The sequence below is a fragment of the Uloborus diversus genome, chromosome 1 (genome assembly GCF_026930045.1).
Source record: "Uloborus diversus isolate 005 chromosome 1, Udiv.v.3.1, whole genome shotgun sequence".
Taxonomy (NCBI): Eukaryota; Metazoa; Arthropoda; class Arachnida; order Araneae; family Uloboridae; genus Uloborus; species Uloborus diversus.
Window position 1 is genome coordinate 252,212,985 of NC_072731.1, and position 24,436 is coordinate 252,237,420.

Below are 24,436 nucleotides of genomic sequence, written 5' to 3' on the forward strand. Positions count from 1 at the left end.
AAAAAACCAGAGAACTAGGGGGAAAAATGGGGTCTAGCCCCTGTGTAGCCCCCCTACACAGAGGTAAGGCTGCGTACGACAGGGTTCGCCTGCTATCCCTGAAGCCTCCCGTTTGAGGCACCGACTACCCCCGGTACCACGCAGCCATAGGCACGGTTGACACACCTTGGCTTAGGGGTTTTCGTCCGCATTTGGTAAGTGTGATGAGGGAAGGAAGGGAAAAAAATCCCCTCCCGCCGATATTCTGTTTGAGCAACTGGGGGTTCACTACTCCTCCCAAGAGCTCGCCCCGAACTCACCACACCGCAAGCCCCCCCACCACGACAAGGTAAACGGACACGGGGGGGGATGAAGATGAATCTGATATTTGGGATTCTCTATATTTAAATACTATTTTCTATTCTCCTGATGATGAGGATTTGCCTCCGTTACCTGAAGGTGATACTAAACCGTGTGATCAAATTGAAATGGCCAGTGATACATCAGTACTTAACCAAGGGACGGGGTCAGAAAATGTTGATAAATCAAATGATAAGACAGCTGAAGATATATCGGAAAGTAACTTTTATAATTTTGAAGTTTCTAAGGAAGAAGAACCATTTGTGTCAAAATCTGTTGTGTTACTTGGGAAAGCACTAGCAAGAAAGAGGCTGATGGCTTTTTCTCAAAGTAAATTAACAAATATTTCTAAAAGGGATTCTGTTTTATCAAAATCTGGTTCGTTATCATTTAGTTTAGCAAAAAAATCCAATCAAAAAGTCGGTGCAGATGTCGTTTCAGCTTTCAAAGAAGAGGAGGAAGATAGTGAACAAAGCAGAGGGGAATCTTCCGCAAAAAGTGATAAAGAGGATGCTGGAAAGAGTGAAGATAGCTCATCAGCTAAAACAGAGATGTATCCAAATCATCCTCCCGATGCATTTAGCAAGAAGCCAAACTTTGGATTCCTTACTTTTGTTAAGACAGTTGCGGTTGAAGACTCTGAAAAGCCGGAGGAAGCATCCGCAAAGGACGGGGAATCCATTGCAGACAAAAGCTCTCATTCAGGGAAATCCGATAGGGAACGAAGTCGTCATTCAGAGGAGAGGAATAGCAGGAGACAAGATAGAGAAAGGCGAAGGTCTCGTGAATGGAAAAAATCTCCGGAAAGACACAGTCACAGGTATGAAGACAGGGACAGAGGAAGGAGGTATGATCAGTATGAAAGAAGGCGGTCTAAAGAAAGGAGTAGAAGCAGAAGATCAGCTGAGAGAGATCATAGATCGTCAGAAAGGACGAAAGATAGACGGCATAACGACAAGCAAGACACTGATAGGAGAAAATATGCTGACCGAAACAAGTCTCCAGAAAAAGAGAGAGCTAAGCATTCTTCAGATTCAAAATCTAAAAAGTCAGATGATTCGAAAAAAGCAAGCAATTTGGAAAGGGAAAAGTTGGCAGCAGATTCAGAGCAACTTGAGCAAAAATCTGCAAAATGTAAGGATAATCTTCCTGAGGTGTTAGCTGCAAACTCTGAGAAACAGTTCGTTTCTGAAGAAACTTGTTCCAATGTTCTAAAAGATTTAATTGCAAATGAAATTAGTTCTTCTATTGAAAAATGTGTGAATGATAGTAGAGGTAGCAGTGTGTCTAAAATTAAGTCTGAAGTTGTCCATCCGACTTTAAATGAGATATGCAGTGATAAAGCGCAATCAAAGTCAACAAAATTGGAGCGTGAGGAATTGGCACTGAGTGAAGAAAATAATTTTGAAGTGAAAGGTGTAGGAACTTTTTCTCATTCGCTTGATGCCCCAGATGCAAAGATTTCCGTTGCTTCAAGCATAAAGTGTGAAATAAATGATGCTGATGTCGACAGAGCTGATGCTCAGGATTACCTTGAGTGTTATGAACCTTATGTGAAGTCTGAAAGTTTTGAAAAGATCAAAGAAAATGAAGATTCTAAATCTTTAGACATAAAACTGCTACCTGCGTTAGTTGATACAAATGTTCCTTTGAAAAAAGAATCAAGTACTTGTGATGATTTAAAATCTGAAGTAAAAATTGAACAAACTAACAAAAAGCTAAGCAATGAAGAACTTAAAGAAAATAAGGATATGTTAGTGTCACCTATTTCTGATAGTAAAACTTTGAAAAGAAAGAAAAAATCTCAGCCCAGTTCTGCAGATCTGAAGAAATCTGAAAAATCAAAGAAACGCAAAAAGAAAACTAATAAACTTTTGTCTCAAATGCTTAAAAACAAAGCATTTAAAAAATTCTGTCAGGAGTCGGGCCTAGACATTTCTGATAATTCGAAAAAAATTGAGGCTACTCTTCAAATGCTGTATAAAGCAATGTCTGAAAAGAAAAAGAAAAAACGAAAAACTGAACCAAGTGTTTCTGATGATAGTGATTCGTCCAGCAGCTCAAGTAGCAGTTCTTCGGGTGCTTCTAGCAGTGCATCAGGAACTAGAAGTGATGATTCTTCTAGCAGTTCATCCAGTAGTGATAGCGATGATCCTGTGAATAAAAAATCAAAAAAGAAGAAAGTAAAATCAATGAAAAGTACTTTGTCAGAGAATGCTAAAGGTAAAGACAATTTAGTGTTAGACTGTATTCAAGTTCCTAAAGATATTGAAGGCATTCACGAGTCCATTTCAAATAAAAATGATGAAAATAATTTAAAGAAAGATAAAAGAAAACTTGCTCATGGTACAAAGCTGGACAAAAATAAGCAGACATTAAAACAAGATGCAAATGTGAACAGCGAAATACCTCCTTCTTATCTAGAACTTAATATTGAACAAAAATCACCTAAGCAGGAAAAATTTAAAAAGGAAGTCACAAATGATGATTTGTGTTCTAATAAAATACAGAAGTTTAATGAGGTAATTGAAAACAATCTACATGAGAATAGCAAAGAGTGTAAAAATTGAGTTTCAAACTGACAAAGATTCTGCAGTTGGATTTGCAGAATCTTCCACTACTACTGAAAGTTTGCTTGAAATAAAAAAGTCTGATGATGTTAACTTAGCACAGAAAAAACTGGAGTTAAAGGATAAATTAGAGGAACTAGATTTGTCAAACAGTAAAACTGCACACAACTTAGTGCAGAAAAAAATGAAAGTGGAGGATAAATTGGAGGAACCAGATTTGCCAAGAGGTAAAACTGCACACAACTTAGTGCAAGAAAAACTGCAGGTGGAGGATAATGGCGCAAGAGCCATTGAAGGCTATGCTGCGCCAAACGATTTTTTTTATCTTATGCTATTTATTTTTCATCTATAAATATAGTCAAATAAAGTAAAAGTAAGTACATTTTGAAGGAAAAAGAATAAAACTTTAAGTACAAGTAATAAAAAAGACGGCCGTTTAAAACAAATAAAAGTTAAAAACCTTTAAGCAAATTGTAGATAAAGAAAAAGTAGATGAAATAATGTCTTGAGAAATTTGAGAAATAAAGACAGGACGGAATCGCATAATGACGAGACAAACACTAAATTAGAAAGGAGAATCCAATCTCCTGGAGGAAAGAGTACAAATTGCGATGGGATGGGTCCCCCAGCAACTCCTTCAAATATGGGTTAAAATCATTAAAGTATTTAAAACTTAGTTGATTAAAATTTGGGCAGTTGCATAAAATATGCAACACTGTCTGATTGACGTTACACTTAGAACAAGTTGGAGCTGGTTCACGGCATAAGAGGTATTTATGGGTGATCCTAGTATGACCGATGCGAAGACGACTTAATAAAACTTGTTCTCTCCTGGTAAGTTGTAAAGATTTGAAACCTTTTGTCGAGGGTTGGATCGAATGCAATTTATTTTGTGTTTCAAGATTCCAAGTCCTCTGCCAATGCGTGTTAAGACATTCTGAAATGGCGTTTTTAATGTCATCAAAAGGGACAGTATCATCAACCAGGATACTAGCAGCTCTGGCAGCTGAATCGGCTGCTTCATTGCCCGAAATTCCCACATGACCAGGGATCCAACAGAAAAGAACGTGAGAATAATTTTGCTCCCGTCTGGTATTTCAATGATAAGAATTATGAAGGAACCACTGGAACTCAATTACTGCATCAAATTATGCCAGAAGCTGCTTGAAAGCCAGGCGGAAACCATTTGGATAGTGCAGATGAGGATTTTTCACCACATTTCCAGCACTTGATTTCGATGTTTTAGACGTACAAAAGGAAACTTAACATTCAACGGAAGTTGCAAATCGCTCAGATGTCATCTGGGGTACGCCGGAGGTTTTGAGGGCTGGATGCTTCTGGGGAGAAACCACCTGTATACCACTTTGAGTGCTCCTGACGGCGGATTTTGCCCTTGGACTTCAGTCCTTGCATGAATATATAATATGCCGTGTTCTCAAGAAAAACTCTTAATTTCTCTAAATATAGTTACAAATTCTGTAAATAGTAATTAATTTTATGATTAATTTGTCGTAATCTAGCGAAATTCGGCGTTTATTAAATTATCTTTCATCTAAAATTATTGTAGTAACGTAACCTGTAAATAGTTTCTTGTAATGAATATACAGCCCCCGTACATTCGGCCGAAGTATACGGTACCCCCATTTCTGAATGATAAAATTTGTGAATGGAAAGAAATAAAATAACGGTCTACGATTTTCTGGAATCTTTTGGAATATTGTGGAAACTTTTCGATGTCTATAAATAAGCCGCGTCGCATGATAAAAAGTCAGTTTCGATTGAGAATTTGTACTGAGTATATTAGCTCTGTTTATTGCGAGGCATTCAGCTGTGTTTTTCGTATTTGGATGAAAATACGTGTGTAACCGCTCAGTTTACGGTGTTGATTGATATTTGCTTAATTGCTGATGATTAATTTAGCAGTTGTTAACGATCTTTCCTGTACATAGTGTAAATAAAGCTGTGTTTTTCTCAAGAACTGTGTCGTCCTTTCAAGAAAGAGGAAGTCGCATTGTTACAATATATATATACACATATGTATCTATTTTTTTTCTCGGGTAAGTCACTATTGTTAGTGACGATTGATATGTCCGTGCGGAAGAAACTACGCAATTGTGCAAAAAAAATTTTAAATTAAAATTGGCATCTAATTTTTTGCCTAATTTATCGACTTCCACAATTTAAAAACCTGCCTTTACTAAGAAATATATTATGTATTTCGATGTCAATGGTCCCAGTACTGGTAAACCAATATCCATCGACTCAACACTGTGCTATGTTAGCAGCGCAAAAGAGGATTCGAGTAAGAGAGGATTCGACCAATAAGAATTTTTGTTTCATGGATATTGCCAATCCTTGTATGGTATTTTAAAGATATGTAAGGACGTTATGACTAAGACTTATGACTATAACACAAACCCATACTCTTAAAGAAAATTTGTCTGCGCTAGTGCGTCACGTTTTTTTTTTTTCTTTTTTTTAAATTTATTGATATTGAAGGCATTGTGCTACAACATCTAAATACAACCAGGGTTTAGAACATCGTTCCTTAAAACCTTAACTAGTGAAGAAATTTTCTTGCAACGCTAGTGCTGCAATAGGGTGTATGTAACCCCAACTTTCTATTTCTTGCATACGGGTGAATATACGCTATTTGAATTTTAGCGGCGCATAGAAAATTTAAGTAAAACTAATTATATTATTGTTATTTTAAGCTTAATTCGTAAAGAATATTGTCTTTTATTTGTCCCACACAGTCAATTCTCCAAAGTAGTTTCATTTTAACTTTAATAGCTGAAAACAGTTACACCCCTGGCTTGCCTTTTTTCAACCTTTTTATGCAAACATGCTCAACTTTTTTTTTTTTAATAACCTGGCATTATGTCTTTTACGATGATCATACACTTGAGTAAACCTCGAAAACTATTTGTTTATGCATAAAAATACTTATTTTCACGTCACTTAACGATGATGTCACCCTCACCTGGCGAAATTAGAAGACTGAAATTAAACAAAAAAAAAACTGCTAAAGGATGCCCTTAGCCGTAAAAAAACCGCGTAATACAGACTAAAATTAAATGCAAGGTAACAGGGGTTAAACAAAATTTAATTAATATTGCATCAATTCTCGTTGCACTGCAACAAACCGTGATTTGTGCGGTCTATACCCTGGTAAGTTTGTTTTTTAATTTATAGTTACTTAAAATGTACGTTTGTAAAATGCAAGGTTTCTGTCTAGGTATCACGGATTACGTTTAAGTTATGGTTAAAAGAACATGTGATGTTGTTTTCAGTGATTTTGTCACTCATCCAGCAGTTTTTGTGCAAATGGTGTCTTCCACTCACAGCACATTTTCATCTGGTGCCAAAAACTCGAAAAAAATTTTGAACATCCACTGGCTTTTATGTTGAGAAACCCAAAAAATAACAATAAGTGAAATAATGAATATTAAACTAAACAGAAAACTTTGTAACTCATATGCCATATATTAACGCATATATACAAATAACGCAATTTATACGTTAACATTATAAAGCTTGGTATACAAAAGCAGCTATTGGAATTTCTATTATAAAGCTATTTAAAGACAAATTTGAAAATTAACTGTGTCACGTAGAAGGAAAATAATAGGCTTATAAAGAATACAAAAACTTCAAAAATAAATTTGTGTAACCAAAAATTTAAACTGCGTTTAGTGTAACTCTTTTCGGGATGTAGGGTTCATTTCACCCCAAAACAACAAAATGTTCAACTGTATTCAATTAACTCCGTATTGATCATTCACCTTTTTATTATTATTATTGGCTTGAAAAGTAAATTAACAATGCTGAAAATTTTCAATTTTTCTAGGGTGCATAACACCCTACCTCAATAGGTAAAGTACCAAAGTGAACGAACTCATATAAATATTTATTAAAATTATACCAACAAAACAAACTAGATTAGACTTAATAGGTCACGAGAACCACGTAGAACTCAGAATGCAAATCGAAATTTCCCTACTAAATGGCGGTGCATATATGATAGAGATATGCAGACCGAATATTAGTTACTGCAACTCTCTCTGGAGTCTGGTGCCTTGATCAATCGTAATTTATGCTTTCGTCATCAATCAATTCTAGGTGGCAAAGTAGTGACAAGCGAAGCGAAACTGTTGCGTGTTTTGCTGGACAGTAGTACAGTTCGGGGAAATATGTTAGTGCGATAGGGAATATGTTGACACTGATAAATGAGGAAGGAGTTTCTTTTGTGTGGGTGGTATTTGGATTTCAAATAAGGAATGCATTCTTTAAGTCCAAAGAATATCAAGGATCGATCTGCCAGGGACAATCTCTCATTATCTGTTGATGTTTGTGCATTATATAATTCTAGCGAATTATACCTTCGCCATTGCGGATGAAAATCAGGGTTGCGGAGTCGGAAGAGAAATTGCCGGCTCCGACTCCGACACCAGGAATTTTGGAGCCTTCGACTCACTCTTACCTCAAAAAGTCAAATTTCGCAAGCACTGGCAGAGTTGCGGACTGAGAGAGAAAATTATGAGCTCATTTACCTCAAAAAAAAAAAAAAAAAATCCGAACCTGACTTCTGTGGATTTGGAGTTGAAAGCGAGTAGGAGCAGGTGGGGGAGGGGACTGGACTTTGAGAGTTCAGGGTTGAAAGCGGACTTTTGCAGTTTCGTTTTAAGTAATATCTACGTACGTCAAAGGGATCAACTTCAATCGCTACGCAAGAAGAGAAGACAATAAATTTTAAGAGACATAAGTCGGGTAGTCGGAAATCGTAATGGAAAACGAGTGCAAAATGAAATAGTAAGCGAGTTGACTAGTCAATTAACCAAACTTTGCCCACAATTGCAAGCTTTGAGGCAGAAACCAATGTATTTAACGTAAAGCTGCAGGAGGATAGCTGCAATCCCTCAGAATTTGGTAGAGTTCCTATGGACATAGATCCACAAGCAGACAAGGGAGAGTTATTTACTTTCGGGGAGATATTGTCAAAATTCTGAATGATAAAACTATAATTATTTCTAGTAGTAAAACGGTAGAACCTTCTCTCTGCACAAGCGTAAGTCCTAGCATTAATTTAGGATATAATTTTTCAACCAGAGCCGTTAATGGCTGAGAAAATTAGCAACCATTAGAACAACTAAGGTTGTTGCTAAATCCACTTGAATGTTTAAAGCTTACATTTTTCATATCACAAAGGGTGATGTAAACAATTTATCAGGGAATCCGAGAGTTCTATTTTTTACAGTAAAGAAAAGTAAGCAAATTTGCAACACCTTGAAAACTATGAATGCTGAGAAGGGCAGCTGTTATGTAGTAGATGTAGGAGTTAAACTACATTGCAACTATTATTTTCCTTGAAATGCCACTTTTCACCGATAACTGCATGATTGTGAGTGTTAGACATCAAAAATTGAACGTGTAGCATTTGAAGATGACAAAATTAATATGGATCATTTATTGAGTTTGGTTAATATAGTTACTATTACTTTTCTAAAATATTCTGCATTAATACAAATACAAAAAGAAGATGCTTAATGGTATCAGTGCCTTTTCATTCTCATATTGTCACGAGCTTAAGATTCAAGCATTATAATGGCGGTTTTTCTTGCTCCATGAACTCGGCCCATGCTTTGCTACTAACGTTGAATCACTTCATGAGAAAATGCATTCGGACGCAGCTTTTGCAGGAGTCGCTGCTTAATGGGAAATGATCTATCGAATCTGTTTTCTTGCGATAGTTGGAGGTGGGAGAAAACAAAAACCGTGTGCAGAAAATGCTGTACTTAAATCTTGTTAAATCTTGATCAAAAGTTTGCTAAATTCTTCAATGTTTTGTCATTGACAATGAGGAAAGACACTTGAGTCGTGGCCCAAAGATCACAGATTCATGTTTAATTTCTCAAGCAATCCTGCTAAATGTTTTACTAATGACACTGGTGTTAATCCAGATCTGTGAAATAAGTCCGGTTCCTAGTACTGAAAGACAGCTACTTGTACTCCCTGTTCACTAGTAGATTTAGCCAAAATTCCCCCTGGTCTCTGTGCTAATGCTATGGGAAAATGCCTAGTGGGATTGCGTTTTAATAATAACGAGCGGTACCCACACGGCTTTGCCCGGAGTAGAAAATTGAAAGGTCATTTGGTTCGCCTGTATAGTTATAAATAATGGATGATGAATTTCTCGCCAATATGCTATGTTAATTTGCTTGTCCATGTGATGGTAATTCGCTCAGTTCAGAGGAATTAAATCCACCAATGGTGGTAAAAATAAAATCATAGAAAAAGAACAAAATTGAATTTTCGAAAAATCGCTTCAAGGTGCACACTCCCATGCTACAAACTAATTTTGTGCCAAATTTCATGGAAATCAGCTGAACGGTCAAGCGCGTCACAGAGATCCAGACATCCTGACAGGGTTCAGACTTTCAACTATATTATTAGTAAAGATTATTTGAGTTCAAGAGATCCAACCATCGCAAACGGGAAATATTTATCTCAAAATTATTCAAAATAATTTTAATTAAGTTACATTTGAAATCAAATACATTTTTAACAACAGAAGAGCGGATGCGACCTACCAATTGTGCAGCTTCATCCAAGAGTTTTTTTAGAGATGTGCTCTCACTGCTGATTCTCAAGTGAAACGTAACGCGTCGAAGAACTTACCTACAACGTGGTTGATTGAACTCAAAGTGATTTAAGGCCTTAGGATTCTGAAAAATCAAAGTCTTGAATGATTTTCCAAGTTTGCCTAAAGTTTATTTTACTGCTCCGAACAAGTAGCAACGACATATTAGCGTATTTTAAAGAGAGAAATAAGTATAAAACTTCGTTGAAGTATTCTAATGAAAAGCCCATAGAACTCACCTAACTTCCTAAGAACGACCACCATTTCACATTACGACAATTTAGCTTCGGTACAATGTTGCGTTGTATAAGTTTTATATGAATGTTACGCAAATGAGGGTGGTTGTAAATCTAAAGATTATGTAACTCTTAAATATGCTGTATTGTATATTTTTCCCAGTTTTTCAACCCACTTCAATACGTGAATTTGGAGAAATCGTTCTTAGAGGGAAGAAGACTGAAAAAATATTTACGAAATAAACTTCGATTGATGCAGTACAACTTGATTCTTGATCCACTAAAAACAAGTATTTTTATAGTCAAGTTCAGGCAGCTTGTTTTCCGTATTATATAGCTCAGAAAGAAATCGATCTATGAAGGCATAGTATGAAAAAAAACTGAGTTACTGATTCAATTACACAAAAGCAAGAAAATGTCAAAAAAAAAAAAAAGTATTTTACTTTAACTTCACTTAAGAAAAAGAAAGCAAATTTTCTTTTCGAACATCATAACGCTCCATTTAATGGACTAGCACGAAAACGCTGTTCGCTTTATCTTAAAACTCGGTTTGGAAGCTGTGTGAGAATTCTATCACCTGAGGCAAACTTTGGAGTTAGCTGCACTTTGGAAATCGAAAGCGAAAAGATGTGAAACGAAGCTGAAGAAAAGAAACAAGTTCATGATATCATGCGCAATAAATAAATATTATCATTATATTTAATCTAGAAATCACACACATTTTCGTTCTCTCTGAAGGTGTTCTAGAATTCAATTATTTTGAATCTGACAAGTCCTCGATAACTATTAAAGTTAGTTAAAAAAGGAGCTTTGTTTGTAGTGTAGTCGAAACAATTTGTGTGTACTTTCTTGGCAATAGATTACAAATGCTAGCTAACAATGAAAAAAAGATTCACCAACAATAGCTAAGATCAACAATAGATTTTCATTTAACTTATGATCGAATACCCGCTGAAGCCAATTTGTAAATTTATTATCTAAACTGAACAGACTTCGTAGTCTTAGACTGAAAAAGTATAGGTTTTTGGATCATTTTTCCTTCGATACGTAAAGAACGTAAGAGTATTATTACCAAGTTTGTTTCCTTCAGTTCATCGCCGAAAATTAACCAAGTGCTTCTCCGCTCTAAGTTCGCTGAGTTAATAGCTCTTACTCATGAAACTCGAAGGAAAATTTCGAAATGAGTAGTTTGGTTTACATCTTAAACTTTCAATTTCCATCTCTGATTTTGATTTTGTTGATAGTAAAAGCTTGAATGGTATTTTTCAGTCTACATTCAAGCATAGTTCTATTCTTCAGAAAAACTTGGAGTCTTTTTACTGATTCTGCTAATTATTCATCTGAAATTTTTCTCAGATGTTTCAAAATGCAGTTCTTAATCTAGCTTCTAAAGCCGCAACTTCAGATCAGTTTAATGCTCTAAAATTAAGTAACAATGTTGCTTCATGTTTCAACCTTCGTTCTTTAAGTTTGTTGCTCCAACTGAGGAAGTCTTCAGACTTTGAGTGAGCACAATAAGTCATCTCACTGCTAATGCTGTGGATTTTAGTTCCAAATTGACTTCAAGTACTTTTAGCAAGCATTATTTTTTTCCGTCTTATTCCGTGCTTATCCTGATCTAGTTGTTTCTGAGGCTGATAAAAGCGTTCATATTTGGATAAATGTAATGAGTTAATTCAATTTGGACCTAACGTGACACTTCACAAAGACCCTAGTTGTAGAGAGGTTAACCTAATTAACAAATATTTTGAAATCTTCTATATCAGTGAGATTTCAAAAAGTCAGATTCCTTCTGACGCACTGTGCCAGGTTTTATGCTCTACGAAAGATTCATATAAACCCAATGTATCTCTTCTCCATTGTTTTAAACATTGGCACAGCTTCATACCAACTAGCTATTCATTCAGTTAACATCTTTTACTGTCGGAAATTGCGTTGATTTGGTCCAGAAGTTACGTTACTTAAAGCTTCATGGCTGAACGAAAACTTCTTTCGACGTGAAATCCCTTTTTAGTAACGTCCCGGTTATTTAATTGTATGAAATTGAGACTTGAACATTATTTTTCTAGTTTTGAGATTGTTGAACTTGTTTCCCTTACTCGAGCTTATCTTGAGCAAAAATACTTTTGCATTAGGTGGTGCTTACCTTCGCATGTCTGAATATTTGGCAATAGGTATGCGCTTTGAGTTCTATTTTAAGTAACATTTATATGCACTATTTTAATTAGTTGGTTTATTTTGTTTAAACGACTCAAAATCGTTGTGCACAAAAATGAGGCTAAACTTTTTGAAAACGCAACGTTTCCGTTCTATGTTAATTGCTTTGGTTTTGCTCTCTACTCTTAATGCTATCGATACTAGCATCCATTTCACTATTTGAAATGCAAACGGATAGTATTAAAGACTTACAAAAAAGAAAGAACTAAAAGTAATTACGAATTTATGACAATGGTGCTTCGTAAGCCTTATATTCTTACACTACCTCCTCACAGATGTTCCTATCCAAAAAAGAGTTGGCCTCATTTAAGGCTTTTGTGTTGAGTGCTTTGAATATCTGTTCCTTCGTATCGTAAAGTTATTGCTTTATATCGCGGTATTTTTCCTAGCATTATTGATTTAATTTATAATAAGTAAATAAAACTTTCTCATTCTAGCAAGGTTTCCCCTTCTAAAGCTCTTCATACTATTGTTTTGCCTTATGACCGAAGTCATCTAGCTGCAAAGGTATGAAGAAGATTGGTTTCGATACTGCTTTTTCTCTTGTTAATAAGATGACGTTTACAAACTTGAAACATCCCATTGATTTCAATAGCATCTCCAGCAAGAGTCGACTTTGTTACGTTGCTCCGACTAAACGTGCTCTCAAGCACTGTCTGAAAAAGCAGTAAAATTAGATTAAACATGAAAGATTCGACCGTTCTTCCATCTCTCAGCGTTGTTAGACTCTGGCCACCGTTTGATTTTTCTTCTGAAAAAATTCTCTGTTCTTGTTCTTCGGTTAATGACCTCGATTTTAGATTAAGGGTAATGCACACTGCACGACATTAAAAATGCAACACCAAGGAGTGGTTCGGAAGTGATGAAATTTGCCAAAGAACAATAAGTGATATTTATTTCGAACCAATACACAGTCAATGCCATCCTCGTTCTGTAATCTAAGTAGGATGTAGACCCACCGGGAACGGCGATGCAAGACGAAACACGTCTAGGTACGGAGTCAATAAGAGCAGCTCAATAAGAAGTTGCACGGATAGAGAAGAAGAAATTTGTTTTAATGATGATTTGGTTGGTTTGTTTATTTTTTATGGCGCAAGAGCCCTTCAGGGCTATACTGCGCCAAACGTTTTTTTTTTTTTTTGGGATAAAATATATAGATAAGTATAGGAGTAAGCGTGTTTTCAGGTGAGAGCTATAAACATAGGTAGTTTAAAATAAGTAATAAAAAACAAGTAGACATTAAAAACATTTAAATAACGTATGAGATAATATGTTGGATAAAACACCTTGAATAACAAGAAAAAGACAAATCACATTTTAACGGCACAAACACTAAATTAAAAGGGAGAATCCAATCTCCTGGAGGAAGGAGTACAAATTGCAATGGGGTGGGTCCCCCAGCAACTCCTTCAAAGAGGGGGTAAAATTATTAAAAAATTTAAAACGTGTTTGGTTAAAATTAGGGCAGTTACTTAAAATATGTAACACTGTCTGATTCACATTACATGTAATGCACGTTGGGGCTGGTTCGCGACATAAGAGGTATTTGTGAGTGAACCTTGTGTGACCAATGCGAAGTCGAGCTAGTAATACTTGTTGTCTCCTGGTAAGTTGTAAAGATGTGAAACCTTTAGCCGAGGGCTGGATGGAATGTAATTTATTTTGTGTTTCAAGATTCCAGGACCGCTGCCAATGCGTGTTAAGACATTCAGAAATTACGTTTTTAATGTCGTCAAAAGGGACAGTGTCATCAACCAGGATACTTGCGGCTCTGGCAGCTGAATCGGCTGCTTCATTGCCTGCAATTCCCACATGACCACGCACCCAACAGAAGAGAACATGAAATTGGTTTTTTATAAGATTTTTGTATAAATGATATGACTGAAGGACAATAGGGTGGCTGTTATTGTTGCAGTGAGTGATGGCTTCCACTGAACTCTTTGAGTCAGTGTATATCACCCATTTTTTGTAATTGGATTGGGTTATGGATTGGAGAGATGTAGATATGGCTTTTATTTCTGAAGTAAATACAGAGCAAGATGGGTTTAATTTTTCTGCCGTAACGTGACCATCCACTATTGTAGAAAAGCCGACGTGTTCGTTTCCTTTTGATCCGTCAGTGAAAATGACATGGTAATCAGAATATTTACATTTTGTATCAGAAAATATTTGCTGGTAGGCAGCATTAGAGGTAGTCTCTTTAGGGAATTTAGCCAGGTCATTGATGGTTGATATATTTACTTCGCACCATGGTTCAATTAGTTCTATTTTATTAAGAGTATTTAAATCTGACAGCTGCAAATCTAAGAGCACCTGGCGCATTCGGATCCCAAACGTTGGGGTTGCAGAAGGACGATGAAGAAATAAGACAACATTAGATGGATTAAAAATATGAAGGTGTAAAGGGTGATCAGTGTAAGGTTTTGTTTTGAAGTAGTAGTTCAAGGAAAGTTTGAGGCGTCTATTGTTTAAGGAATGTTCATGAGCAAGAATATGGAGACTGTTGATAGGTGAGGTTCGGAATGCTCCTGTGCAGATGCGCAGTGCCTGATTATGTATTGGATCCAGACTTTTCAGGTAGGTTTTTGCAGCAGAGCCATAAATTTGACATCCATAATCAAGTTTTGAGTGTATCAGAGCCCTGTATATTCTTAACAGAGACTCTGTATCAGCACCCCAAGAAGTGTTCGCTAAGACTTTAAGGATATTTAATTTTAATGAACATTTCTTTTTTAAATCTTGTATATGCTATATAAATTTTAGTTTATTATCAAATATGAGACCAAGGAATTTTCCTTGATCTTTTACAGCTATTGGTTGACTATTGAGGAAAAGATTTGGATCAGGGTGGAGTCCTCTTTTACGGCAGAAGTGGATACAGAATGTTTTTTGAGCAGAGAAAGTGAAGCCATTTTCTTCCGCCCATTGGGTTACTTTATTGATTGCAATTTGAAGTTGTCTTTCAATGATACTCATGTTTGTTGATGAGAAAGAAATTTGAAAATCATCCACAAATATGGTACCTTTTACAGCGGGAGGCAATTGGTCAATTAAGCTATTGATTGCTATAATGAATAGAGTTACGCTTAGTACACTTCCCTGGGGTACTCCTTCTTCTTGAATGAAGGTATCCGATAGAACAGACTTGACGCGTACACGAAAAGAGCGATGTTTCAGAAAATTGGAGAGAAAGATGGGTAAATTACCTCGCAACCCATACTCATGAAGGGTTTTGAGGATCCCATACCTCCAGGTACAGTCGTATGCTTTTTCAATATCGAAAAATACGCCCACAAGATGTTTTCGTTTAAGAAATGCTTCTCTTACTGATGTTTCGAGAAGCATTAGATTGTCTATTGTGCATCTGCCACGCCTAAACCCACTTTGATATGAGGATATGAGATGGTGTGACTCCAGAATGTGCATCAGTCTGGCGTTTACCATCCGTTCCATGACTTTACATAGGCAACTAGTCTATAAACTTTTGGATTATTCTGTCTAAGATTATTTCTAATTGAGTATATTTGAAATGAAATGCACGCTTCAAGGTCTAAGAAAGGTGGCACGTTTATTTAAATATCTAATTTGCACTTATATTTGGTTAGAATTAACTTTTTTTTTTCTAAAAGTAGTAAGTATTGTATTATTTTGAATCTGAGTTGTAATATATGCAGAAACAATAACATGCGAGAAAAAGAAAGTGATTAAAATGAAATTAGTTTCTTGTACAGCTTTACTGTCAGACGTCAAAAGTTAATTCCTCTTCTTTCATAAAAAATACAATAATGCAAAACAAAATGATTACTTGAAAATCCAAATCATAAGAAGTGAATTCATTAAAAGGTACCTGCATTGGATTGATGCACTTCTTAAAAAAATTCATTTGTTTGCGTAAACATTTCAACGTCTTAAGAAAACGAGTGCCTCGGTAGCGTAGTTGGCAGCGCGTCAGTCTCATAATCCAGTATTTGAGAGAGCAGTTTGAAGAAAACGAATATATCAAACATCGATTTTTTTCTAGCATTCATAGCACTTTCGATTTCAGTAAATCCATTATGTATTGCGTGATAAATCATATACGGGTATGATGCTCACTCGTGCCAGCTACTCCGGCAATTTGTGGTACGCTGCTCCACTTTTCCAACTACATCGTAATTTTGTACGAAGTCTGACTTCCACAGACAGACATGCCGCAGGGACACGTTATCGGGGTAAACAACCATTCACGGTCCAATAACACATTCCCGCAAAGAAAGGACAAGGACAAGAGAAAGGAAATACATCCAAGCTCGAACCCGGGACCTCCTCATCGCAGTCAGCCTTCTCTGACCATAAGACAAGGCGGTTAGCATATACAAGTGTATTTTCCAAAAATGAGTCTGCAGAATTTAATGGCTATCTGAATTTATTTTGTAATGAAATTAAATAGAAAAATATTCCTTCGTTTTCGTAATAGCAACTAAACTTTGAAATTCACATTTTTGTAACCTTAAATTCATTACGAGATTTCCGTTACAGCAGTGAACCGTTTTTTTTTTAAATGAAGAAGGAAAAAAAGTCAACCTTTGAAAGATTTTTTAAATACCAACCAAAAATTTGAAAGCAGAAAACAATTCTTTAATTGCTAAGATAAAATTTTAAGCTGTAACAAATTATTAACTTTTCATAAATGTGATTCTAGATCAAAAATCATTGAAACTAATTATGCAATAACTGCATACTAGGGCGCTTTTTTTTTCTCTTATGTCTCGTTGCTTATCGAGGTGAGTGCCAAATTTACAAATAAATTTTGAAAAATATATATTTTAAATTTATAAAAAACGACATACCACCGTTCTGTGCTTATTATATTTGGTCCTGTACGCAACGTTTCAACTCATTTGTAACTACATTGTTTTATAACCATTATCATCAACTTTTGTTGTAGAAGTAGTTCAATGTTGCAGAGATACGCTCATTTACAACTATCTTTTATTAGCAGACATTTCTAACTTTTCAATAGTAGCGAAAACTTAGTTCATAACTTTTATTTATTATTTTTTTTACAGTAAAACAAAAATGCTTTTCTATCTCTTGCATTCAACTTAATCAATGCGCTTTTAGAATTGGATTTGTTTTCTCAAGCGTCATTTATCAGCAACGTTTTTTCTTCCGTTACTCTTTATATTTTATAGAAGTTATAAAACAAAGCAATTCAAATGTTTGATATATTCTAGTATTTATGTCAAAAATATCAAAATTTGTGGTAAAAAGCTTACTCCCTTTGTAAAATAGCTATACATTAAAACATTTCTTTCTAAATTTATTTGCATTTTATGCAGCCAACCTGAACCATATGTAAAATAAATTACATTATACGTTTTGGTCTCGATCAGTTTGTATTAATGCAGTTCAATATTGTTTTTAAAAAACGTAATGCAAGAATAAGTTAAATGATACGTTTTAAACTTTGTTCCACATGTTCTAATTTATAGGACACGCATTCCTTGTGTCACTCGCAAACAACTAGTCGAAACCATTGGAGCTTCAGAGAGGCTTTTCTACGTTGATCTAATCATCAAACGAATAGCATCAGAAGGAATCCTGTTACTCAAGCTTTACGAAGAAACAGGTTTACCCAAAGGAAGCCTGAAATCATCTTCGTCAAACAGAGAAATGTTGTCAACGTGATTCAAAGACTGCTCCACCTTTCATTTTAACCACAAAATGCACTTTCTTAAGTAACCCATGCTCATCACATTCTAAGCTCTTAAACTTCACAGAGAAATGTAAAAACATATATTTAATTGTTTTTTATTATCTTTAGATTGCCATGATGTTAACCATTTAACTCTGAAATTTAATCGGCAAATTCTGAATAATTGGTAAGAGAGGACTTTCCATTTATATCCCGTCTATTCCTGCTTTAAATTTACTGAATATCCAAAACTTTCTCAAGAAAAGACAATCCGTATTCTATCTAAACGTAAACTCAAACCAATAGTTTATTATTTGCTTAATTAAATATAGGAGGAAATTGCTTTAGTTTTTTGCGTATTTACGGTCTGACAGTAGATGATTTTGGGTTTTCATTTAAAGTTACTAATGTCAAGAGTAAGGGGGATTATGGGGGATCTTAAAGAGATGAGGATAATTATGCTACAGAAACCAATGCAAAATCCTTTTTAACTGCATGAGTGAAAGTTGATGTAAAGGTAAATGTTCAGTATGTGGATTGCTTTAAATTCTTAGCAATTTTATTTTGCAATGGTATAATTTTAATATGAAATCGAATATCTAACAGACAAAATTCTGAAAGAATCCTAATATTTGCAATAAATATACATACTACAAAAAAATTAAACTTCAGAAAAATCATACGGGCTTGGTCGTTCACGAAAATTGGGGAATTCATAGCTAAATCGTAAGTACATTAATAAAAATTTGAAGTGGAATTGGAAGCCTTCGTACAAAGCACTTTCTCCAGAGACAAATAATGACCGAAAGGCTAAGAGTACGTATTGTTAGTAACATTAAAGATGATAGTAACGATCCAGAGACAATTAATCTTTTATATTCACAACGCATGCGGAGGGAAAGAAATTCTCTTCTCAAAATTTCCAGTTTTCATTTTAACCGAAAATTAAGACACCAAAGAAAGAACTAAACAAGTACAGAGGCTCGGTGTTGTCATGAAAATCTCGATTTTTTTCATAATGTCCGGGAATTCCCGAAATCACAAGCCTATTTTTGTTTTGAAGGAATAAAAAGTAAGTTTTTCCCTTTAAAAAAGCGTGGAATCGACAAAAGAGTTCGTAATTTCTCATCGCCACGCATTCATTCCTTGTCACCAAGCGATAGAGCGAAATTAATGGCGACTAGAATATTTATACGATGTTATGGTTTTTGGGAAGAATTAAATCTCTATTTAGTCGGACTCAAAAAGAAATAATAGAAATAATATCAGCAATTCATTAATCTGTTAAATGCCAGTTACCCATATAAACTAGAAAGGTTTTAAAACAATAAAATATTTTCTTCCAAAATATTTAGATTAGTAATCCTAACTGTGAAATAGAGAGGATTTTTATTTTATTTTTACATGTTTCTGTGCTATTTATGAATAATATTGTATGGGATGACTTTTCTGGTTTTTAATTCCTGTTTACAAATTATTTCAAAAAACTTTTTAACATTTACAAGAAAATTTATTGAAACCAGTGTTGAGCGCTAAACATTGGGGCACAAAAAACATGTGTGTTGGTAATGGGCGGTTTGCAGTGTCAATAAAGCTGACTTTTTTTTTTATGCGCAGTTGAGTTTTAACGTCAATATGAACTCAGGACTTTCTCTAAAACATTCAGAACGAAACCTCAAAAATCGAACATAAGGCCACGGTAAGACTTCTCCCGTCCACTTCAAAGCACCATTTTTATGAAATAGGTTTTTATGAAAAAACACATTAAGTCGATTCTTCGTTCCTTAAATACACGTTTCAATGGTTCTACATTAAAGGCTCCACATGTGCTCCAAAAACAGTCAAAAAATGAAAATGATGTCCTGAAATTTTTAAATTTAACTCTGACCCCTGCAAGTAGTATATAAATGAGCTTATGTGTGCATCACATGACTTCCTTTTACCCAATTTAATGTCATTTCCCCATTATTGGCAATTTTAATGTGGTTTAATGGTCTACTCTCTAAATATCACGAACAGTGGCCAAATTAAAACATTTATTTAAAAAAAGAAACGCCAAATTTGTCGCCAAAATGGCGAAAAAATTTGAAGACCAAAGGACTGGCGATATATCGCCAACTGTCCGCAAAATTATAACACCACTTGAGTTTACATCGAAATTAACGATGATTTCCCCACAAAAAGGGGCAAACGACCCCTTTAGAAACACCGGAATGCAACCAAAAGGATAGGTGCACAACTAGACCCCACTTGGAGTCTACGTACCAAATTTCAACTTTCTAGGACATACCGTTCTTGAGTTAAGCGATATGCATCCGCACGTCACTAGAAAATTCGTAATTAACTCGAGAATCGTCATTATGGATATTCCGCATGTCTATACGTTCTTAGGCACTTATCCACGTGTGGTCGAGTCGAAAAAAAAAAATCAATATTCATTCGGGGGAGAGCAAAATGGAAATCAAGGTCGATTTTTGAGTGAAATTTTTTCGCGAATACGATACTTCCTTTTTTTGTAAAAGGAAGTAAAAAGTTAAGTGAATTTCTACAAAGGTCAGCTTTGCAACACGTGTGGAAAACGTACTTATATTGCTGCAAAAACTGGAGATATATTTTAATAAAAGCGATGTTTAACAATGACCGTGATCAACAATCAATTTCTAATTGAAGGTTTGCATGCATTTTAACACGAAATTAGTTACAAATTATTATCCATGTTCTAATTACCTTGGAACATTGGAAAAAAATGATGCAGAAAACCCATGTGTTTCTATAAATGTCTTGTTCTAATTTTTGCGAGCATTTTTCCTCCTCGTAGTCGAGGATTTATGCAAAAATTTTGAACAAAATTGGAATAAACTAATAATGAATAATTTAATAAAAATATATAATTTTCATCGGGTATGAGGTCCCCCGCATTCCAAATTTCAGAAAACTCACCACAGGAAGTGGATGAAAAATGAGTTGCAAGACTTGAACATTATCTGTATATATGTATGCAGATAGTAAGCTAATAGTTAGAATTGAAAAAGGAAGAAAAAAAAGCTTGAAAGAATGTTTTGCGTTTTTCTTTGCCCCTTAACCATGCTTTTTCATAGAATCATGGCTTTCTCAAAACTCATACGACTTCTAACATTGATAGCCATTATCTTAACCAAGATCAACCTATCATGAATCTTGATGGCCATATGGATTGAAAAAAATTCGTTTATTCTTAGAAGAATCTCAAGGGAATCATTTAAAATTAAAAAAAGAAGGAAATTTCAACTTTTTTCCAAAGCTCGATTACTGGAAGTAAGGAAAAACTAAACAGCTAAGAACTGATGCCGCAGTTCTAGCAGCCCTATTTTTTATTCAAAATTATGTACACGACTAATACATTTTCAAAAGAAACTCCTTTGCAGTCCTCTGCTGGAATGACTAAGCTGGCAGTGCATTTCATGTATTTCTGCCTTATCCCTGGCTATAGGGTGGTAACTTAATGAAATTCTCTTTTGAGTGTATTTCAGTTTCATTTCATTGAAGATTAAATCGGAAAGAAGATATTAAGAGAGGCAGGCATGATCTTTTAAGAACGTTGAGTGTCCGTAACATCAGCTTTAGTTGAAAGGTGTAATCTATTTCTTAAATTCTTTTCCATAGAATAATTTGCAAACCACAAATTTGAAATGAGATCCATAGTCTAGTTATGTAAAATAAAGTTCAACCTTTCATATTTTTACGAGCTATTTCGGAAACTTGTTTTATTATTATAGAAAATTCAGAAGTTCTTCAGCTGATTCCGAAGTGAATCTACTGCTGTAAGTGAATATAACAGCTTTAAGACAAAGCATGGTCCACGAGCCCATCATTTCAATATTTTCCGGGGGTGTGCAAAGTGTTTGTGTCCAGTACATTTTGCAGAGGAAAACAATACGTACAAAAATTACTAATTTCAGTTTGCTTCTCAAATCCAGGCGGGGTCAATCGATCCCCCCTCCCCTCCCCTCTCCCCTAGACTCAGTCGACTAGCGAAATAACAGGGCTCATGTTCCCCTGCGACTTAACAGCTAATATTCAAACCTATGACTCGCTACATTAGAAACGCTAGTAATAATCCGAACATTATTTGAGTCGGTAAAAATGTCTTTATGTTCCGAATATTTGCTTTTAATGTCATGAAAAATTTGTTGGTAAACTGTATTGGAGGTAGTTTCTTTGTGGAATAACTCGAGGTCTTTTATTGCAGGAGCAGTTACATCACACCATGGTTCAATTGGTTTTACTGTGTTGACATTATCAATGTAAAACAGTCTAACGCCCCTTTCACAGGTACGTTAGTAAAGAGTTATTTGACGTCGAAGGAGACCAGTATGTGATTTTCTAACTGGAATTTACAAAGTTCCGACAACAAACTCTTCGAGTTTCTGACAATAAAATAATTGCTGGCAAGAAGAGGTGAAAAAACAGACAAAAAATTTAACTAGATAGTAAGAAGCAGTATCAATGTTGGACGCAAAAGGACGGAGAGAAATCTAGTTAGTGAACTTTAAGTACTGCGTAGAATCGAGCACATCGTGCGATAGACGATATTAAACGTTTTCTTGTGAGTAGCAGGAATTAACATGGAGGACTTGACAGTATTGCAGATGGCTTTTAATTTTTTAGCACTTCGATCATTTTTTATTTGTTAATATGGACAGTTTGGAATTAAATCCTGGCATTTATTAACTTTATGGTTAAAAACCACCATTATCAGCGTTAGTAATTATTAAGTCCGGATTCGAACCCAAAACTTTTATATGACTAAGACTTTTACTACATGACTTTTACATGATTAAGTTCAAATTTAGTTGGTTGATTTGATTTTTATGGCGCAAGAGCCCTTGAGGGCTATACTGCGCCAAACGATATTTTATTATGTGCTTTTTATTTTTTATTAAAGAATATAGTCTGTAAAAGCATATTTTGAAGAAGAAAGCATAAAACTCCAAGTGCCAGTATTAATAAAGTGCAGCCGATAAAAACATTTAAACAATTTGATGATAAAGACAAGATGGACGAAAAAATATCTTGAAAAACAAAGGAAGGACGAAATCACATAATGACGAGACAAACACTAAATTAAAAAGGAGAATCCAATCTCCTGGAGGAAGGAGTACAAATTGCGATGGGGTAAGTTCGAATTTAAGTTAATACTGTTGGAAATATGATGTCGAATAGAATTTTTCTGTGTAGAAGTTAGAGTACTGAATTTCATGGCCTTTTTGATAGGAGCAATTAAAAGAGGGAACGACGGTTTAGATGGAACTGCAAAATTACTTTTAAATTTCAATTCATTGAGTTGAGCAGAATTTAAGGGAACATCCGAGAGATTGAGAAGAAACTTTTCGTGAACTTTTGGTAAATCATGAACAGGAAAATTATGCACCCTAGACTTCTAAGAATCAAGTTTTTTTTTAATTAGGACAGATTTGTTTTTCGAAAGAGTGCAATGCTCTGCTCTAAAATTTCTTGTCTAAATAATTGAAATGTCGAATGAATTAGAAAGACGTAGACGTAAGTGAAAAAGCTTACGTTCTATCAATGGAGCTTTTTTCGAGTACCTTAAATAATTGCTCTAAACAGAGCCAGTTTGAAGTCAAAAAGTTAAATTTTTTCAACTCTCATCAGTTGCAATTTAAAGAAATGAAGTTTGAGATCACCAGTCTTCTTTTGCATTTACATAAAAAGGATAAATGGTCTAAATATTTAAATTTCTTAATGCGAAGATTACGAAACCTGTTAAAGTCAATCACCCACTACACCTTCATTATTTTTAATCCATCTAATGTTCTGTTATTCCTACACCGTCCTTCGATGATCTCAACATTTGGGATCCGAATGCGTCGGGTGCTCTCAGACCTGCAGCTATTCGATTTCAAAACCCTCGGAACTTTACTTTTCGTGTTTTGAGATTGATGAATTGTACAATGTAACTCGTTCTTGCTTAGAACAAAACACTTATTTTCAACAACATTTTTTTCCGTATGACTAAGGATCTCTCGATAGGCAACCCTTTGAGTCCAATTCTAAGCGATATATTTACATGAACTCCTTCGAACTTAAATTCAGCATTTTACAATTTGATTTTATGTCTGGTGCGTTGATGATATTTCTGTTCTTTTAGACTCGTCTCTCCGTGACCTGGATCATCTGTTATCTGTTCTTAACTCTATATAACTACACATCCAATTTACTGTGGAAGTGGAATCTTGCAACCATCTGTCTTGGATGTTTCTATCACTCGTCTTGACAATATTTTTATTACTACTGTTTTCTGCAAAAACTGAGGTCGCTCTTCCCCCTCATAAGTTATCTGGTTATCCTCCACAACAAAATTAGCCTCTTTTAAAACTTATTTTCTGGACGTTAGCCATTTGTTCCAATTCCGTTTTACTTTCCTCAGAATGGAATTTTTAAAAAAGCATAGCGTTGGATCGGGGGGTTTTCAATTGATATCATAGATACCATTTACAAGAAACTAATTCAAATAATAAACACGTACTTCAGACAATTATTTTAACTGTCGTTTTACTCTGTTTTCCAAGAATCAGTCATCAGAATGCTAAAATCTCGAAAAAGTTCAATTTTTCTGTCATTTTCCCAGATTAATAAACTGAAATTTTCACAACTTAACACCCTGTTCAGGAATCCGACAGATGAGGGATTTATAGTATTTCTTATCAGTGTGGATTGGCATACATAGGACAGACTAGACGTGCTCTCAAATTCCGTG

At 35.0% G+C, this 24,436-nt stretch overlaps 1 protein-coding gene across 1 annotated transcript; it reads left to right on the forward strand.

The window, feature by feature from the left end:
- The first annotated feature begins 467 nt into the window (after nt 1-467).
- LOC129219985 (dentin sialophosphoprotein-like) lies at nt 468-2,909 on the forward strand. Its single transcript, XM_054854312.1, has one exon. It carries the CDS (start codon nt 468-470, stop codon nt 2,907-2,909), a length of 2,442 nt encoding a protein of 813 aa, XP_054710287.1.
- Nucleotides 2,910-24,436: the final 21,527 nt, after the last annotated feature.